The sequence below is a fragment of the Lepisma saccharinum genome, chromosome 13 (assembly GCF_977018435.1).
Source record: "Lepisma saccharinum chromosome 13, izLepSacc3.1, whole genome shotgun sequence".
NCBI classification, from domain to species: Eukaryota; Metazoa; Arthropoda; class Insecta; order Zygentoma; family Lepismatidae; genus Lepisma; species Lepisma saccharinum.
The window spans coordinates 19,236,321-19,255,755 of record NC_139241.1 but is presented as its reverse complement, the minus strand read 5'-3'; the positions used below and the strand labels follow the sequence as shown (position 1 = coordinate 19,255,755).

The 19,435-nt window shown below is 40.9% G+C and overlaps 2 protein-coding genes across 3 annotated transcripts in view; one reads left to right on the top strand and one right to left on the bottom strand.

Annotated features, from left to right (window-relative positions):
* LOC145997195 (uncharacterized) overlaps window positions 1–19,120 on the bottom strand; it is an 83,893-nt gene extending 64,773 nt beyond the window's left edge. Inside the window, exons 1-2 of one of the 2 annotated variants that reach the window (XM_083133927.1) lie at window positions 19,079–19,120; window positions 5,841–6,064 (exon numbers count right to left, since the gene is read on the bottom strand). In XM_083133927.1, coding sequence (XP_082990053.1) covers window positions 5,841–6,041 — 201 coding nt within the window. In that variant the 5' untranslated portion in view covers window positions 6,042–6,064; window positions 19,079–19,120. Of the gene's footprint in view, window positions 1–569; window positions 697–5,840; window positions 6,065–19,078 lie in introns of those variants that run through there. The other variant, XM_083133928.1, reaches the window with a different exon arrangement.
* Gli (carboxyl ester lipase-like protein Gli) overlaps window positions 1–19,435 on the top strand; it is a 151,747-nt gene that overhangs the window by 24,724 nt on the left and 107,588 nt on the right. The gene's annotated exons all lie outside the window — the stretch shown is intronic.

The following is a 19,435-nucleotide window of genomic DNA, read 5'->3' as shown; positions in this document are numbered from 1 at the left end:
TGAGAAAATAGTATTTTTAGACTTTGAAAATGCCGGGATGATACTTATCTATGGCGAGTGTAGGAAAAATGCAGTACATGCGTGCAGGCTGTATGCGTGACAACATTTGCGCTCGGCTCTGTCGACCGGCATAGTGAGGGATGCGCCTTCATGCTCAACTTCAGGTTACATTTACTTGAGAACTACTTGACGTATTACAATGTAACAAACGCCATTCTTAATGATTTTTTTCCGTACTTTCAAATAAGCTGAAAATAAAATGCGGTTTCCATTTAAAAAAAAGTAAGTTTGTGTTGAAAATCGTACTTCCTTACGTAGTTGAACGCATTATGTCCACTAATTTCATGAGCCCCTCTCATACCTATATATCTGCGAAAGCAGTTTTTCAATACTTGTTGTTGTTTACAAAATATTTCAGGTCACAATGTTAGATGAGACACCCGGTATATATAAAAACACCAGAATAGGATGAGAAAAGGAGCCAGAAGCGTAGATAAATACAAATGATGAAGGAGACAGTAAACAATTACCACACGAAGATAAATAAATACGGAGAGACTAGTACTCACTTTTATCCATGAAGCTGTTTTTCTTTTCCGATTAATTCCAGTGGCCACTGCCACCATCCTCGTTGGAACTTGCTGTACTGTTGCATGGCGTGCATCTTTTGTTTGTAGTTCTCTGACCGAAATTAATCTAAAAATAAAAAAGAGCTTCGCTGATAAAAGTGAGTATTAGTCTCTTCGTATTTATATACTACCACATCTCTCTTTTCCCAATTATGAAGATAAATAGTTCAATATTTTGCGACTTATGTCGCATTTTCAATGGAGAAGGAAGATGGATCGGGGTCACATAGAGTAGATGCACAGAATACTGACCGTAACGTCTCTACGGTCAGTGTTGCCAGAAATAGTTCATAGGAAACAAAAGTACTTTCAACAGTGTTTACTGAAAGGTGGGTGGGTAGTTTCAGGGAGGAGAGGAAAGGGTTACTGGTTGGCTAGGTTGAGTCCGGGGGTATAGTGGCATGCATACCTGCTATATAGGCTCTTTCCCATCGCCTGCAGAAAGACGTGTCTGAGTGGAGGGGGGTAAAAGATGGATGATGGCAACACGGAAACAGTTATTAAAGGTGGTGTTATGGCTGTTGGTATGGTATGGATGGCAACTGTGAAATCAGAGTTTTGGGTGTAGAAACGGTGATTATTGATCCTTAGGTTCAAGTGCGTGGAGGTTTCGCCTGGGCAGAAGTTGCCCCAGATTTGGCAGATGAGGGTGTAAATCAGGTTGGATGAGTGACAGGTGCCCTTGGGGTGAAGGGTGAACTCACCTGCCACTGTGGGGATCAGGAGGGTGGGGAGGTGGTAATTATGGGGCAGGTCCTGCATCTGGGTTTGTTGCACCTGTGAGCTGGGGAGTGGTGTGGAAGGGGTGGGAATGTTTTGGACCAAGATGTTCTTCAGGTTGGGGGTGGGGGGGTGATGGAAGATGACCCTAGGTATATCCCGAAAGATGTCCCTGGTGTCAGGACCAATGTGCAGGATGGGGAGGAGGGAGTGGAGGGTATGTCTGATGCTAATCCTCCAGACATACACTCGAGTCTCCTCCAATTCTGCCCCCCTCCTTCCCAACAACCACCCCCTCAAAAGATACATCACCTCTGTTGTCAACAATGTTTCCGACAGTACATACCTCCAAAACTTTTCTTCCCACCACAATCTAACTCCAGCCCAGCACCAAGCCCTCCAATCCCTCCGCAACAACCCGGACATCAAAATGCTCCCTGCCGATAAAGGGTCCACCACAGTTGTCATGAACTCCTCTTGACTATGTGGCGGAAGCCTCCCGCCAACTCTCAGATTCATTCACCTACAAGCCCACCACGGTTGATTCATCTACCACACACCTGGATAAAATTTGTGATTTTGTCCTCTCCCGAGGACCCCCTGAAGGCCTATCCAACTCCACCATCTCCTCATTCATACCTGACAACTCCCGCACCCCCACTTTCTACCTCCTCCCAAAAACTCACAAACCGAACAATCCCGGGAGACCCATTGTGTCCAGCTACAATTCACCCACTGAACACATATCAGCCTTTCTAGACTCTCACCTCCAACCCCTCGTCCAAGCCCTGCCCTTCTACCTCCATGACACCAACCACTTCCTTGACAACATCCACAACTTACCATCTCTACCACCAAACACAATCCTCACAACAGTTGATGTCACATCCCTCTACACCAATATTCCCCATGCCCATGGCCTCCGTGCCACGGAATTATTCCTTAACAGACGACACAAACCCCACAATTCCAGCACTCACTTCTTGATACAACTAGCCAACCTTGTACTTACCTGCAACAACTTCTGCTTCGGGGACCAACGTGGCACAGCCACCTCCCGCACATCCGTGATCCCCACAGCTGTAGGCGAGTTCACCCTTCACCCTAAGGGCACCTGCTACTCATCTAACCTGATTTACACCCTCATCTGCCAAATCTGAGGCAACTTCTACCTAGGCAAAACCTCCACACCCTTGAACCTAAGGATCAATAATCACCTTTGCTCCACGCAAAACTCTGATTTCAAAGTTGCCATCCAAACCAACAGCCATAACACCACCTTTAATAACTATTTCCATTTTGCCATCATCCATCTTTTACCCCCCATGCCCCCCCCACCTCAGACACCTCTTTCTGCTGGCGTTGGAAAGGGCCTATATAGCAGGTATGCATGCCACTAAAGTGCGAGTCAAATCTCCTGCATATGACCTTGAACGACTGAACAGCACCAGCGAATCACGGACGTGCAGCGTTGCCTAGTTCAGAAGCTGTTTCACCTCGCTACTAAATCGTGTACCTGGCGCTCGGATATAAATTGATTATTTCAAGTGTCAGTAGTTCAACAGATGGAAAGATAATGAATTTGCGAGTATGTACGAAAAACAAGCGTGATTGTAGCTTATACCGTTCCCTCTGTAGAAGCAATGTTATTATAAACGTATTTGCATTGTATCCTTTTTGCTCTCCCTTCGTTCCTGTTGCATTCTGAAACTTTCCGATTAGCTAAGGGAACAGGGCACGTTCGTTCCCAGTGATGGCAGAAGAAGTTGACGAAGAGGATACCGTCATTGTTCGTTTTTTTTTACATGTGTTTAGTGGGTGTGTGCAGCATGTCGTTGAGTAAACCAAGTGGTAGTGATGGCGAGAGAAGAGGGAAAAATACAGTGTTGTACGAAGCCAGGCACGACAGGTGATTTTTCAGGTGTACATTTTTTTAAAAAAAAAAAGTGTTCGAGTGACGAACAAAGAAGTAAAATTGACTTTAAGAAGTGCCAGGATCTAACAGCTCAAGCGTGTGGTGTGAATCAAGCTACTGTTTCTCAGATATGTTCGGGGGTTAAACAATGTGGATCGGGGCCTGCTCCAATGTTTCAATAACCTAGACTAGAAAGCACATTAATATACCGAAAAGAACGACAAATTTAGATGACTTTGAAAAAAGACGTAGTTCGTAGAACAGTCTTTGAAATTTACGATCGTGGCGAATTTTCTACTACCAAAAAGATAACGTACTCTTTACGGGACAAAATATCTTACAAAGGCTCTACAACTTCCACCTTGAGAATATTGAAAGAATTATGCAGTCCCTAATCAGGTATGTTCTTTTCTCCCATTATGTTTATTATATGTTATATTATCTAATGTCCCGTGCTCTCCGTGACAAGGCGTTTCGCTCGACCACGCTGTCTCTTTCCGTGTGAGATTTCGACATGGCACCGCTGCAGTGCGCTGCTATTGGCTATCGCCATATGCAGGAGATTTGACGCGCACTATATACCCCCCCATACTCAACCTAGCCAACAAGTAACCCTTTTCTCTCCTCCCTGAAACTACCCACCCACCTTGCAGTAAACACTGTTGAAAGTACTTTTGTTTCCTATGAACTATTTCTGGCAACACTGACCGTAGAGACGTTACGGTCAGTATTCTGTGCCTCTACTCTATGTGACGCCGATCTTTCTTCCTTTCCGTTGAAAATGCGACATATCGAACTATTTCTCTTTGTGTGGTAAGTGTTTACAGTGTCCTTCATGATTTGTATATGCAACCTCTGACAATAAAGTTCGGTGAATGAAGGTGCTGCGCTCAACTTGGCAACGCTGGTGGAACGAGCTGCCGCACACAAGTAGTGACAGGTGTCGACAGTGAGAGGCCGGAGTTGTTTAGTTGAGAGTCAACAGTGTTTGGTGTGGTACATGTTTTGCCAGATGACTGTTAGCGCGTCCGGTTCTGTGAGATGCAAGTCAGTGACCGTCAGAAGAAGGTCAAGGCGGAAAAATCACACATCAACACGATGCTTATCACTTTCTTTGAAATTCTGGGGTGTTTCATGAAACAAGTATAACTTCAGTACTCACAACAAGGTTCATGGTTTCTCGTACACTACAATGCTCACCCTCACACAGCCACTATTGTCCCACAGTTTCTGGCTAAGATGGGGGTGGTGCAAATTGACCATCCACCAAACTCACCAGATTTGAATCCTCCAGATTTCTTTCTCTTCCCACGCCTTAAAATCGCTTTGAAAGGTCAGAGAATTGAGGATATTCCAGACATGCAACGGAATGTGACGAGGGTCTTGAACACCATCCCGAAAGAAGACTTTTCTAAAAGTTTCCAGGACATGTACAACCGTTCTCAACAGTGCATAGCCATAGGAGGGGACTATTTTGAAGGACAGTAAGGTAGGTTTCATTAAGTATTCATCTACTTTTGATATTCAGGATTATTCATCGAACTTTACTGTCAGAGGTTGTGTGTGTGTGTACCTTGTTTAATATCATTGTTATTTAATAAAAATATTAAATTGTTTCTTCAACAATGTGTTGAGGTATGTCATATTAAGGTGACTGACTCTGCTTTCATTATGGGCACTACATTATAATTCACCTTTCAGCATACAGGCAAAAGTTGCCACGAAGGTGATGTGGGGGGTAGGGCACTTCACATACTCGATCTCGCCCATTTTGGAGGTGATGTGATCAGCATCATGCTCTGGCTGCTTTTGCTCTGAGGGTTTGCTCCCTGGTACCCTTTGATTTGAGGCTAGGTGAGCCTCTTTATATGGGGACAAGGCTGTAAAAATTAATTCTAACCCTTAGATCACCCACCATGGGAATTGAACCCAGATCTCCCGTACAGCAGCCAGATGCCCTACAGACTAGACCACCACGGCTCCACCTTTCAGTATATCAATTTTAATATATTGGACAGAAATATATGCATTAGGGCTGAGTCGATACCACTTTGAACCAATACTCATACAGAAGACAACACTCTTCCCGATCCCCAGCAGAAAATTGTAACAGTTAAAAGTTACACTAGAATTATATGCATCATTTACTGCAGTTTTGCTACAAAATATTCAAGAATTACATCAGAATATCAAAATACCTATTACGTAATCACAAAATACAGTTTTTCACTCAATCTTGGGGCAAAATAAATGGAAAACTTTCAGGGTAATTAGACTTTGCAAAAGTGTTGTGCAACATTCCTTTGGGCTCGGAGAAAGACCAAAAGTATTGGCTGGTATCGGTAAATAAAATGCAACTGAATCTTTTTGAAAGTGATACATGAGCATCACCATTGCCTCAGTCCTTATATGTGTATAAATAATATGAAAGTAGAAACATTTTTGAAGGAGTAAAATTCAAACAGATTGATCAATGAAGAGCAAATGCAAAAGTGTATTTTTTCTAAATTTCTGTCACCTGTTAGATGTTTGACTGAGAAATGAACCAAACTACAAATAGATAATGTGTTACTTACACTTTCTGTTTCCATTGTGGAAATCTCTTCTACTTCACTACCAGCATCCTTAGCAGTAGGGACTGGCACATGATTACTTTTCATATTTCCATTTTCAAGCACAACCTTGTCAATAGATTTCCCTCGGTCACTTTGAATGGTTGAGTCATCAGAAACCTTCTTCTTCTTATGCAGAGTTCCATTTTCATCACCCTCAGACATATTGCGTAACCAAATCTCTCAATCTACGGAAAATATGAAAATATTATTCAGTACTGGTAACAAGATTAAGTATCTAAACAAAGTGAATTCTTCATCTCACCTTAAATGATCATTCTACCCCACATCCTATGCTGTATTCAGTGTATGTATTTTTCTAATTCAAAAACATGGGGGGGGGGGGGGTAGCAAAAGTTGCAACTTGTTAAAAAAAATCAAAATTTTTATTACATTTCTTAACAAACCTCATAAGGATTAAAGTTTCATATTTCATACCAAAATGTGATTGATTAATTGGCTGAATTAATTTATTTTACTTTGCTTCTTCTCCCACTTTTGGCTAATCACAACAAGGAGTATGATATGATGAAATTGATGAAGGGACCCACATAAAGAACACCAATGCCAGGCTAGGATTTGAACTCAGGACCCCTGGCACTGTAGCATACTGTGGTAATCACTCCAGCATGAAGGTAGGCTGTTAGTATAAGTAACAATAAATATCCTGATATATTCCTAGCATAGAGTTGGCTACACTGATTGTGAGGGTGAAGATAGAGTTGGGAGTGCGTTTAATATACCCCAGTCTAGTTCTTGATACAATTTGTTTTTTTGATTGATTGACTGGGCGTAAACACGTAAGATTAAGTGCACACAGAACTGCAAATTTTGAAATATATAGGAAGAAAAAATCAAGGCCACAAGCTAGAACTAAACTATCACAAGTAGAACAAATGGTTCAAATTTGTACAAACTCAACTTGAAAACCAAAGTATACCAACACCCTATGAAAACCTGACGGAAGCTCCCCATCAGATCATGAGGAAACCATAGAATTTTTACTCCACTCTATGGACCGTAGTGTGCGCGGAGCCGTCATTTTGTTCATTTGTGCCAGATTGATGGAATCATTCTTAATGTTGCCACCAGAGGTCAATAGAATCGGTTACGCAATGACGTAACAAGGAAGCCTCGGTGCGAACTCGCAGCCCTTCCGGCAGCGCATTTTGGATTCTTACCCAGGGAGAGGAAGTTGGCTTCCTCTAGGTAGACACTTTGGGAAGGTGTCCGAGAAACCACGATATGGAGGAGAAGGATAAGTACTTTCAGTAATGTTTTAAGTTTGAACTTGCACTCACACACTCAAATTATATTCTGTTCATATTTCTCATCTATACTACGTGGAGAAGTGATTGACAGTAACTAAACATATTTAGTTCATTATTATTAATTAGTTAAAGTAATACCCATCAAACTGGCCAAGTTATACAACAAGGTTCATTTCAGCGAGTTTATCATCAAACAATCTTTCGTTATTGTAGTCTAATTGTGCTTGCACATTATGTGAATAAACTTGCCCAATTTGGAAAAGTGTTGTATCAGTACTTTCTAATAGCATAGCTGCCCCCATAGCAAATAAGTAGACCTTTAAGGCTGAAATTTCCACTGCACCCTTACTTTAAGGTTTGTATGCATTAAACAAGCCAGTTTAACGTGCATAACTTTCCCCTCCAGATCACCCACCACAAACAGACAACCCAAATAACCAGCTAGCTAGAAATGAACTAAACCAGCAATATGAACACACTCTCATAATACTGTTTACAGTTGAAAAGGTTGAAATTGAGATGAAGAACATGAGGGGAAATTAACTCTCGTCCCGAAAACTTATCAGCAGACACATTAACTCTGGCTAAACCAAAAATTCTAACCAAAATGACCAGTTTGTATAATGAATGCTTAATACAAAGAACAATCCCAAAGACATAGAAAGAAGCTAATGTAATAATAATAAAAAAACAACCCATCAAAGGACAAAACCCAACCTAAATCATACAGATCCATCTATTAAATGTACTGGGAAAGTTATTTGGTAAAATTCTGCTGAAAAGAATCAAGGAATTCAGACTACTCGAACCAATTACTGGAAACCAGCATGGTATCACAAAGGAACGATGCCCTATGTGCACTCGCAGAATACACAAAAACTACAAACAACACATACATCTTAGGCATCATGATTGATATCATAGGCACCTTTAATAACTTGAGTTGGCCCTACCTTTTCAAAACCCTCAGAGAAGTAAAATGCCCTGGCACTTTATACAAAATCCTTCGAAACTACTGATCAAAGAGAAAAATCCACATAAAAACCCCTAACTTTACAGTGTCAAAATTAATAACCAAAGGCTGTCTGCAGGGTTCTATCTTCAGTCCAGAATTGTGGAACATGAGCCTAGAATGGGTGCTCCAAAAGCTAGCAAATACTCCAGATATTGACAAAGCAATCGCCAATGCAGATGACTTGATAATCCTCATTTGTGGTAATTCCAGAAGAGAAATAGAATCTAAATCAACAACAGCTCTCAACATTTTTTTTTATTGGTGTGAGACCACAAAACTCACTATCTCACAGGAGAAAACAAAATACATCATACTAAAGAAAAGATTAAGTAAAAATAGAAACCCCCAAATTAAACTAAAAAAAAAAAAAAAAACATATCTCGCGCACTAGAAGCTAAATATTTGAGAATCACCCTCACAGAGAATATGCTCCTAAGACACATTGAAACTGTGACTTCAAAGGCAGAAGCAATCATCAATAAATTGGCAACGCAAAGTATAGCCTTCCCCTTTCTCACATCCAAATCTACATTTTAACCACATACAATGCTATAGTTACTCATGCTCCACCATTCCTAACAAACTGTACTCAAAGAATTAATTATAAGCAATCTCCGCATCTTCCAAAGAAAAACTATTCTAAGAATGTCAAGTGCATTTTGTACCACATCCACATTAGCAATCCTTTGTCATCATGGGCCTGTGGCCTACATACGAAATTATAAAATTTAAAGTCTGCAAATATTGGTTTTGGAAAGGACATGAGGATAAAATACTGGAAATCTTTGGGACACTTACATCCACAATATTAGATATTAAGCGGACAATTATACAAGAATGACAGTAGGAATGGACATCAGCAACACAAGGAAGAAGAGTATTTAATTTAATATTAAAACATCCAATAAAGATTTACATGACATACTTCCAACCAACAAAGGGACTGATCCATTTCGTTACAGGCGATGGGCCATACTTGGTCCACTTCAACCTGAGACCAAGCGGAATGTGACCATCACGCAACATCAACAACTCTCTAGAAAACAAAATATTTCATTGTCCTTCTACCAACCCCTTCATCAATCATTTGAGAGATTCCTTACAAACCTTCGACACGTATCAGCTCATATGATTTGAGAAATTCTACCAACTTAATGAACTAGCGGACTTAATTTCAAAAGAGGAACTCCTTATGTTTCAGAACCCAAATTCTTAACCCCCCTTTCCCGCCCACACATTACACCCTACCAACAACTGAGAAGATCCGAACGCTTAAGAACACAGAGACAAGCACAACTAAACCTTCTATAACTTTAGTGAGGAAGAGCTAGAAGCACCAGAGAAGATTCTTCCTTTCATTCGGCAGGAAAGAAGAAGGAAATAGCTGACAAACAATGAGACCAGCCATGCTCCCTGATAAAGTCATCAAGCTAACACAGCAAGGATTCAACCCAGAGCATAGGCTAGTATCACTATTGCTAACAGATTACACTTCTAACACAGCACAATACTTTTTGGGAGATACCCTCCTGATGTATTCAGGAGTTCCCATTCTTCTGCCTCCAGGAGCAGGCACGTATCCAGGAATTCCTTTCGGGGGGGGGGGGGGGGGCTCAACACCATTTTTTTTAAGGGGTATAGTAAGAACCTCACAATTGTATGTTCAAGACCAGTGGTGGCAATTGGGTTCCAAAAGGGAGGGGGGTGGGGGTGCGGAGGGCGGTGCAAGGAAAGTTTACTTTCTCTTTGCAGATAAGGCTTAATATTAAGATAATGTTGAGGCAAGAAAATAAAAAATGGGGAGCAACTATCCCTTAAATCATCGCCACTGTAAGGCTGTCATTTTAATCAGAACTTGAAATCGGAACATTTTTTTACCACTCGACTCCTCTGTTTCCATGCATTAACGTTGTGTGCCGGAACCATCTCGGTATGTGTGTTTGTCCATTTCTTCTCATCTGGCATAAAAACATCTATGGTGTCTTTTGAGTGTTTTTATGAAGCTGTTACACATGCACGGAATGGACAATCCACTCGACAACGCGAGATTCAAACTGTGGGTTGCAAACTGGACGTAGACAGTTCTCAAGTATTTCTCTCTGATTCGAGCCTGAACACCACTAACTTGTCTTGTCCTCCCATGTTTGCAGCCCGTATAAAAGCCAAAACCCACCAAATTGTTCAGATTCAGGCCTTAGCACTCACAAGTGTTCAAAAATGCCTGTCACAGCATCCGCTGTCTTGTCATATATCGGCACGAAACAAAGGAAGTCTTCTCGCATACAGGTGGATCACGAAACAATTAATGCACAGTGAAAACCCTTCCGTTCCCAACACATCTAATGTTTCGTTTCCCAGTATGATCAAATGCTTACTCATTTATCTCCAGTGACGTGCCCAAGGGAGGTTTGGTGAGGTCATGACCCCATTTGACCCAGTATTCCTATTTTTTTTTAAAAAAAAAAAAGAGGAACGTCAAAGACAGGGGAAAAATGGCAAAATCAGGACTGACCATCAAAAATAGTATGCGTAACCCCTCTCCCTTCCAAAAATCTTGGGCACGCCTCTCTTTATCTTGGACACATTTTTTTTAAAATCAACTCATCAGAAGTTTTTATCATTCCGTATTGGAGACCCTAATTTTCCATCCTTGTGACTTGGATTTTCAAGACTTAAGAAGGTTTCAGACTGAAGGGACATGCAATACATGTCAATTGGAATGGGCCAATCAACAGCAACGTTTCACACCGTATACACACAAAAGGCCGCACAAACCTAATTTCGACTTGTGAAATCCTCAGGTGCCACGGTGTGAAGTCTCCCTTATTAGGCCACTGTCAATGTCATCTCGAAGTAGTAGCTCTTGTTGACCACAGAAAAAATTCTCCTCAACCGGTGGGAATGCTCCTCAGTTTTCTTCTCTTTCCTATATTTTCTGTGCTTATCCACTATACAGGCAACACCTTACGATTTCATATACACAGGACATGTACTATGTAGACATTTTAACGAAAAATTGGTTGAAGTCAAGGATGGCTAGGTGGCTCAGTTGGTAGAAAACTGATTTGGGTCCTGGTAGAGCCTGCAATTTCCGCCTAAAATGTCTACATATGCAACATCTTCCTTTCTCTTCTCGACATTCATAAAATTTTCGGCTGTCTCTTTATGGTAGTTAAGTGTTTGAATGTGTAGGCTTAAACAAAAGTTGTTATTTTTTTTTCCATGAAATTCTCGGACTGCATATACGAAATTTAGTTCTGGCAAAACTAAATCATCACTCAAAACTTTGATTTTCAGTTGATCTATGCAGCTTATTTCTGTTTTATTAAACCACTCCAATATCCGGTACTGCTGAAATATTCACTTTAGAGAGAGAGGCCTTGATCTCTTCGGCCCTCGAACCGAGCTAGCACTACTCTGAGGCCCCGGAAGTTCTGCTGTCGTCAATGTCTTCATTTTAGAATCACTATATCTTATAAAGCAACCAGAGGACACTGACTGATATGATCACCAATCGACTGTATGAATTGTCTTACCTCTGAAATCTCATTAACCGATTCTTTATACGAATCAACCAAAAAATTGAATCCGCATATTTACGTATATCCTCAATATATTCTAGAACGTTCCGCAGATAAAACGATTCGTCAATATTGCCAGTAGTTGACTCCTTCTCTCATTCAAGAACGTACCCTCTCCCGACTTCCAGAGATTAGAAATTACAACGAATCGCCCTACGTGTGGGGCTACCTTTGTTGTGCAGCTTCCAAATGCTGACAAGTCTCTACATAGTGCTCAAGTGCGCTGCGACAACAAGGAAAGCGTAAGAAAAGTTTATGTGCAATATTATCAACAACAGGGTTATAGAACATTCTCCGTATTGCCTCGATAATTTTCTATCTCCTTAAATCATCGTCACATTATTTAAAAAGCCAAAAACCTAATTTTATCTAGTGTAAAATAGAAAATTTCCTGAAAGGGGGGGGGGGCTCGAGCAACCTCAACCCCACCTTGGATATGTGCTATTAACAATAACAGGGTTATAGAACATTCTCCGTCTTGTCTCGATAATTATTTCTCTCCTTACATTATTTTCACATTATTCAAGAAGCCAAAACCTAATTTTATCTAACGTAAACTGAAAAATTTCCTGGGGAGACGGTCGAGCCCCCTGTGCCCCATCTTGGATACGTGTTATTATCAATAACAGGGTTACGGAATATTCTCCATCTTGCCTCAATAATTATTAATTTCCTTAAATTATTATCACATTATTTTATTTCACACAACAAGAAACCAAAAACCTCATTTTATCTAGTGTAAACCCAAAACTTTCGGGGGGGGGGGGGCTCGAGCCTCCTAAGCCACCCCTCTGGATACGTTCCTGTGCAGGAGGTCCTTCACGTTATGTTCTACAATAAAATAACTTTTAATAGTTATAAATTAACAACAAATGCAGGCTTGTAAACTTCCTACCACACTCAACTTGTAACTTTAAGTCAACCTTGAACACCCTAACCTAGTAACTTTTATTTTGTATTATATTCAATATGCTTGTATTAACCTTTACTTTACTTACTTGATCTCTCTAACTTTAAGATCTAAAGATTAATAACACTGGTCGACATGGGTTTTGATGTCTAGCAGATGACTGTTGTTTCTGAATAATTTCAGCAAGCTGATTCCAAAAATGAAATCAAATTTTACCAGGGTTGGCACTTTGCCTATTTTTTTCTTCGAAAAACCCAAAGGAAAAAAACAGGCAAAACTGGGTTATTGTTTTTTTTTCAGGTTGTTTATAATTATATTTTTTTAAAAAAAACGAAATACATTTTCCCCTGATTGTAAATCATTGGAACATTCAATTTGTATGGTTTTAGTTCACTGAATCATAAACTATTTAATACTTTCTGTTTCTTAACATAGTTAAGAATTGGCAATCAAGATCTCACACATTTGAAATCATTAAACTAAAAACATACATAACCTGTGCCACAGCAGCCCATTGAGAGCCCAAGCCTACCTCCTACCTGATCCTACTCTGAGCTGGAAGATAATCCAACCAGTTACGGGGTGACGAGTGGTCAGCACTAGGGATGGTCAGATCCGGATCCTGGCGGATCCGAAATCCAGATCCTAAAATTTTTCAGATCCGGAATGACCCCAGATGCCGTCATGCATCTCCATACCATCACTGACGCAGGTTTCTGTACCCGACGTGCATAACATTTTGCTTCATTCTGATCCTCCTTCCGACAAATGACAGTTTTCCATATTTTCCCGTGCACAACATTGAAAATGGATTCGTCCGTCCACAAAACCCTGTTCCACTGCCGAAATCTCCATCCCCGGTACATTTGTGCCCACCGTAGTCGATTGCCTTTGTTCAACATGGAAAGGAAGGGTTTACGTTTTGCCTTGTACACTTGGTAACCGCATCGCTGTAGGTAACGGCAAATGGTTCTGGTTGACACTTCAATGTGAAAGCGTTCTCGAGTCCATTGTCGTAATTCGGCCACAGAAACATGATTGTTGGTCTGGATATAGCACCTAAATATCCGTAGGTCATGCAGGCTCAGCAGGCGTTTTCGACCGGGTGCCTTACCTGGCTCTGTAGTACCCGTATTTTGGTGGTGTTTGATGATGCAGTGGACGGTTGACTTGGGTAAGTTCTGTTGGCACCCTATTTCCCGTTCACTGAGTCCATCCCGTTGCAACTCCACCACTCTTCTCCTCACGGTGTTGTCAATAGGTTTGCCCCTGGCCATGGTAATGATGTACTGCGGTTCCTCGGTGCACAGCACGCGCTTATATACGGCGGACTCCCTTATCGTGTCCGTGACGTCATGCTTCCGTCGAATGCGCCACAATCTGGAATTTTCCGTATGGGTCTGGTGCCTGGTCGAAGTTCAATGTCACGCGTATAGTTCCCTGTTTTCGTTCTTTACGTGACCTTGGGTGCAACATGCTGGGATCACGATTCTTGCCTGCTCACACGCCTCTTCTTACACACATGTGTCACTTCTGCAGGTCACCCATTCCACCGCCTATGCCTCTGTGCATTTAATCACGTAGTATTCCTTTCTGGTCGAACTTCATTGTCACCAAGGTTGTATATAGAATATACATACATACACACATATATATAGTGTGTGTGCAAGATTTGTAATTAATTAATACACTTACAAGGGAGGTCTAAGTCTCCCTCTCCGATTTCCATGAAACTTGGCAGGTGTATAGAGGGGCCCAAAGGAAGAAATACGTGTTTTTGTGTTTCAGCTAAAAAAAAAAACTGTTTTAGGGGGCAAAACCCCCCTCAAAGGTCAAGATGAAGACAAATTGACACGGGGATCTGACCCCTGTGTGCCACTCCGATTTCCATGAAATTTGGCAGGTGTATGGAGGGGCCCAAAGGAAGAAGTGCATGTTTTTGTGTTTCAGCTAAAAACTGTTTTAGGGGGCAACCCTCCCCCTCAAATGTCAAGATGAGGAGAAATTGAAGTGGGGATCCGACCCCAAAACCACGTAAATATGGCATAGGAAGAAAAAGGGGGCATAGGGCCTCTCTATACACCTATCAAATTTCTTGGAAATCAGAGGGGGACACAAGGGTCAGATGATCCCCACCTCAATTTGTCCTCATAAGGACATTTGAGGAGGGGGGGGTTGCCCCCTAAAACAGTTTTTTAGCTGAAACAAAAAACCACGTATTTCTTCCTTTGGGTCCCTTTATACACCTGCCAAGTTTCATGGAAATCGGAGGGGGACTCAGGTGTCAGATCCCCACTTCAATTTGTCCTCATCTTGACATTTGGGTGGGTTTTGCCCCCTAAAACAGTTTTTTAGCTGAAACAAAACAACACGTATTTCTTCCATTGGGCCCCACTATATACCTGCCAAGTTTCATGGAAATCGGAGGGGGACACTTAGATAACCTCCCTTGTTAGTCTTACACTTTGTAATTATATAACACTGCATATATTATAATGTTTCATTTTAATTTGTAAAACTGTAACTGTAGGAAAATTGTATAATTTTTGTATAACATTTCTATCTTGTTATATGTGTTAAAGGTTTCATCCTGGAATGGAATGTCTCACATTTATGTGTGTTTCCATTTCCAATATATTCGAATGAATACATATTCATTTCAATGGCATTTACAAAATCACCTCTGACATTTTATGTTAAACAAGTAAGATTATTTTTGTGCACGAGTGTGTTAGCCAATGCGTAGCGAAGATATTTAGGTACAAAACTTGAAAAAAATTATTATAGGGCTAACTAATGAAAAATTTATTTGTAATCAAAGATCATAATACCTTTTAAGGTAAAAGGTAAAGTGCTCCCCTGTGCATAGCACCACGCCATGAAGGCGTATAGGGGGTGTGGGGGTAACGCCCCACACTTTCTTGATCTGGTCGTGAGTGGGGGTCATGTGATCAGCATCAAGCCCCTGACTGCCTTTACCCCCAGGGTTTCCCCCAGGTACCCATGTTATTCGACACTGGGTGGGCACCGGTGTGGTAATATTATAATGGGATTGAGATACGAAACTCTCAGATCCGGATCCAGAATTTTCAGATCCGGATCCAGATCCGTAACTTTGGCCATCCCTAGTCAGCACAACGAATCCCTAGTCGTCGTCATAGGTTTTCATGACCGGGTTACGCTACTCATTCGTAACTCCCCAATTTAATCATGATGGTGAGTGTTCACCAGTCTCATTGCCAGGCCGAAATCTCAAGAGAAAAGCTGTTACGTTTCCCCCAGGAGACTCAAACCTGCATGCGTCCCGTAGCCAGAGCCCAAAGCATGACACCTTAGAATGCACAGTCACAGTGCAGTACAAAAGATTAAATTATCTAAAATACTATGTTCTGAAATATTTGACCAACAGTTTGATTCTACTCTTAGATCTGTGATCAGTTTCCAGGGTTGTGCATTGCAATACTATACTAATACTTGACAGCTGTGGTGGTATAGTCGACTTCAATGGCAGAGTTGTTAACACAGCATGCTGCAATGCAGGGGTCGCAGGTTCGAATCCTGGTTTGGATGTGAATGTTTGTGTTTGTCCCAATGAGAATACACAGAAAATTGAATTGTGTGAAAACTGAGAAAATACACTAGAGAGAAAACAGGGGATACTACTGCTTAGGGGTATTACTTTTATTACAAATGTAAAAGAAGAGTCGACAGGCTGTTTGACTGCCATGGAGAACACCCAGGTTTGAATCTTGAGGTGGGTGATCTAAGATCGGAATTTTTCCGGTCTTGTTCCTGCATAAAGCAGATCTGGGACTCACTGAGCCTCACATCAATGGGTTCCGGGGGTAAAGGCAGCTGGAGTTTGGTTGTGATCACATCACCTCCAAAATAATAGCAGAGATCAAGAATATGTCCAGCCTTACCCCATATCCCCTGAATGTGCCTTCATGGCAGGATGCTATATGCATGGGGAACTTTACCTTTACCTACTATACAACACACGACAGCTACACATACACTTTCAAATCTGCTTCAATACAGTTTGTAGATATATCACAGTTGCATTTTTCCATTATGTTTGTGGCTGTTTCAAGCTTAAATATCTCCTCCGTGTATTAACCATGCCAAAATTATAAGACTGACATATTTAATTGTCTTAGCTGATTTCATCGAAATGGAATACCTTATCCATTCTCCAAAATTTCCGGTTGCTGTGAAAATAACAGTTCCCATGGACAAAACATTAGTGACCCCAATTTGGTCCCCAACATACATATGCACTATATTTTTAAAAAAAATCATTGTCAAGCCATAGCTTAAGAAATGCCCTAAAATATTTGTCTTTTTTCTTAATGTCTCAAAATGCAGTTTAGGCAGATATTTGAAAGTGGCATAAGAATTCAGAGCTACCCCAGAATATGAAAAAATAATTTTTCATCCACAATCTTGAAATGCTTTCAACAAATACAAAATAAAATCATTCCCTGGATGTATCTAGTTGCGACATGAATTTCAGCTTAAAATATCTAAATTTGCTACATATATCGTCATCTCATTAAAATTTTGGTAACCACCAAACGTCTCTAATTCCCTTATTTTCGTATTTTTCACATTGATACTTACATATTCTGCATTCGTAAGGATTCTTCTATTTCGCGTTTCGTTTTTTGCACGCAAATAATCTCAATTTTCGAAATATCGAGTATTTTTTATTTTGTTCGCTTTCGCTTGCGTTGCACGCGAAATGGCGGAGAAATCTTGACTAGCGTAGTCCATGATCAGTGGTTATGCAGTGTTGCAACCTCCTTCATAGAAAAATACCTACTTTCGTGTTACTGATTTTGTATTTTATTCCAGGTTCGAAAACTCCACGAACCATGCACGGCAAGGTTAGGTTAGGAAACATAGTTAAATTTGTTTTTCAAAATTAATTTTTTTTTCGGGTTCGAAAACCCCATGAACCATTCATAAATAGCCCCACAAACCATTCACGGATAGCCCCACGAACCATTCACGGATAGCCCAACGAACCATTCATAAATAGCCCCACGAACCATTCACGGATAGCCCCACAAACCATTCATAAATAGCCCCACCAACCATTCACGGATAGCCCCACGAACCATTCATAAATAGCCCCACCAACCATGCACGGCAAGGTTAGGTTAGGTTCTGTTAGGTTAGGAAACATAGTTAAATTTGTTTTTCAAAATTAGAAATTTTTTACGAACCATTGACGGATAGCCCCACGAACCATTGACGGATAGCCCCACGAACCATTGACGGATAGCCACACGAACCATTGACGGATAGCCCCACGAACCATTGACGGATAGCCCCATGAACCATTCACGGATAGCCCCACAAACCATTCATAAATAGCCCCACGAACCATTCATAAATAGCCCCACGAACCATTCATAAATAGCCTTAGAGATACTGGGCGAAAGGGGGGGGGGTTATCATCCCCATCAACCTCACATTGAGCACGCCACTGATCCTGTGCACGTCAAGTTGTCGCAAGTTCGTAATCAGAAATGATGAACAGTAACTCACGTTTATTTACGTTCTAGAACTGTTACACAGTTACAAAACCGCGCATTTGGAAACACTGACCGGTTGTTACGTCATGAAACACTCGCAAATATTTGGTTCACGTAGTAGACGGACATCAAGGGAACAGCTTTCGTGCATCGGAGCGACATTAATGTCGAAAATTACATGATTTATCGGCAAAAAAAAATTTCAACGAGTTGAAAGCAAACTTCCAAGACCTTCCTAAAGTATAAATAAACCCATTTCAGTAAGTACTTTCTCCTGTAAAATTGAAGAAATACGTTTTGGGGATACGAAAATTTTACCGTGATCTCAAAATTAGTGACTTCCCCGCCCCCATCCTAAACCACACACTATATATATTACAGAGCTTTTATTAAAAACTTCAAGCTCAACTTAGCCGAGACTTGGGTTTTCTTAATCTACGAAAATCTAACCACAAACATTAGCATAAATCGGATCCGTTACCCTGATTCTTTCTGGGAAAATGTTACAAATTTCGCGAAAATCGAGGGTGGACAAATGTACCATGTAGCCTATTGATTTTCATCACTTTCCTTACTTATTACTAAAAGCTGGCCGTGCTTCAACTCATAACAAATCGGAATATACACAGAATATTGCGGTCCTTCATTGTAATGAAAATTTGCAAATGTACATAGGGTGTACGTACATATCTGAATATAAACTCCATAAAAACGTGAAAAAAAATCGAACATAGACTTATGAACATATAACATTACTCGTTTCAAATTGATGCTCTTGTGATAGAGTGTTATTTATACACTTAAAGTTGTAAATAACCAAAAACATATAGTTATTAAAATACTATAGGAAACGTGACAAAAAAAAAAAAAATAGGCACATACATGCAACAATAAATGTATTCATGGAATTCACAGATTTCGCGCGTATGGTCAGGCAATGTTGCCACGACCAGAAAACAAATCCCCTTGGATAACTCCAGCATCCCTTAGCGTTGGTAGAGGCGGTACCTGCCGTCAACAGTTTGCTAGTAGCACAAAGTAAGATGAGTTAGCTAGCAGACCAAGAGAGCCGAACCACTGACTGGCCGGACATTTTTGTAGTGCAGAAATCATCGTGCATTAACAGCTTTCAAACACGATGATCTGGACTTTTTAAAGATCCTGAAAAGATATAAAGCATAACTTGAAGTCGGGATGGCCCGGACATGACCCGACCCTACCACAGACAAGAGGTGCCGA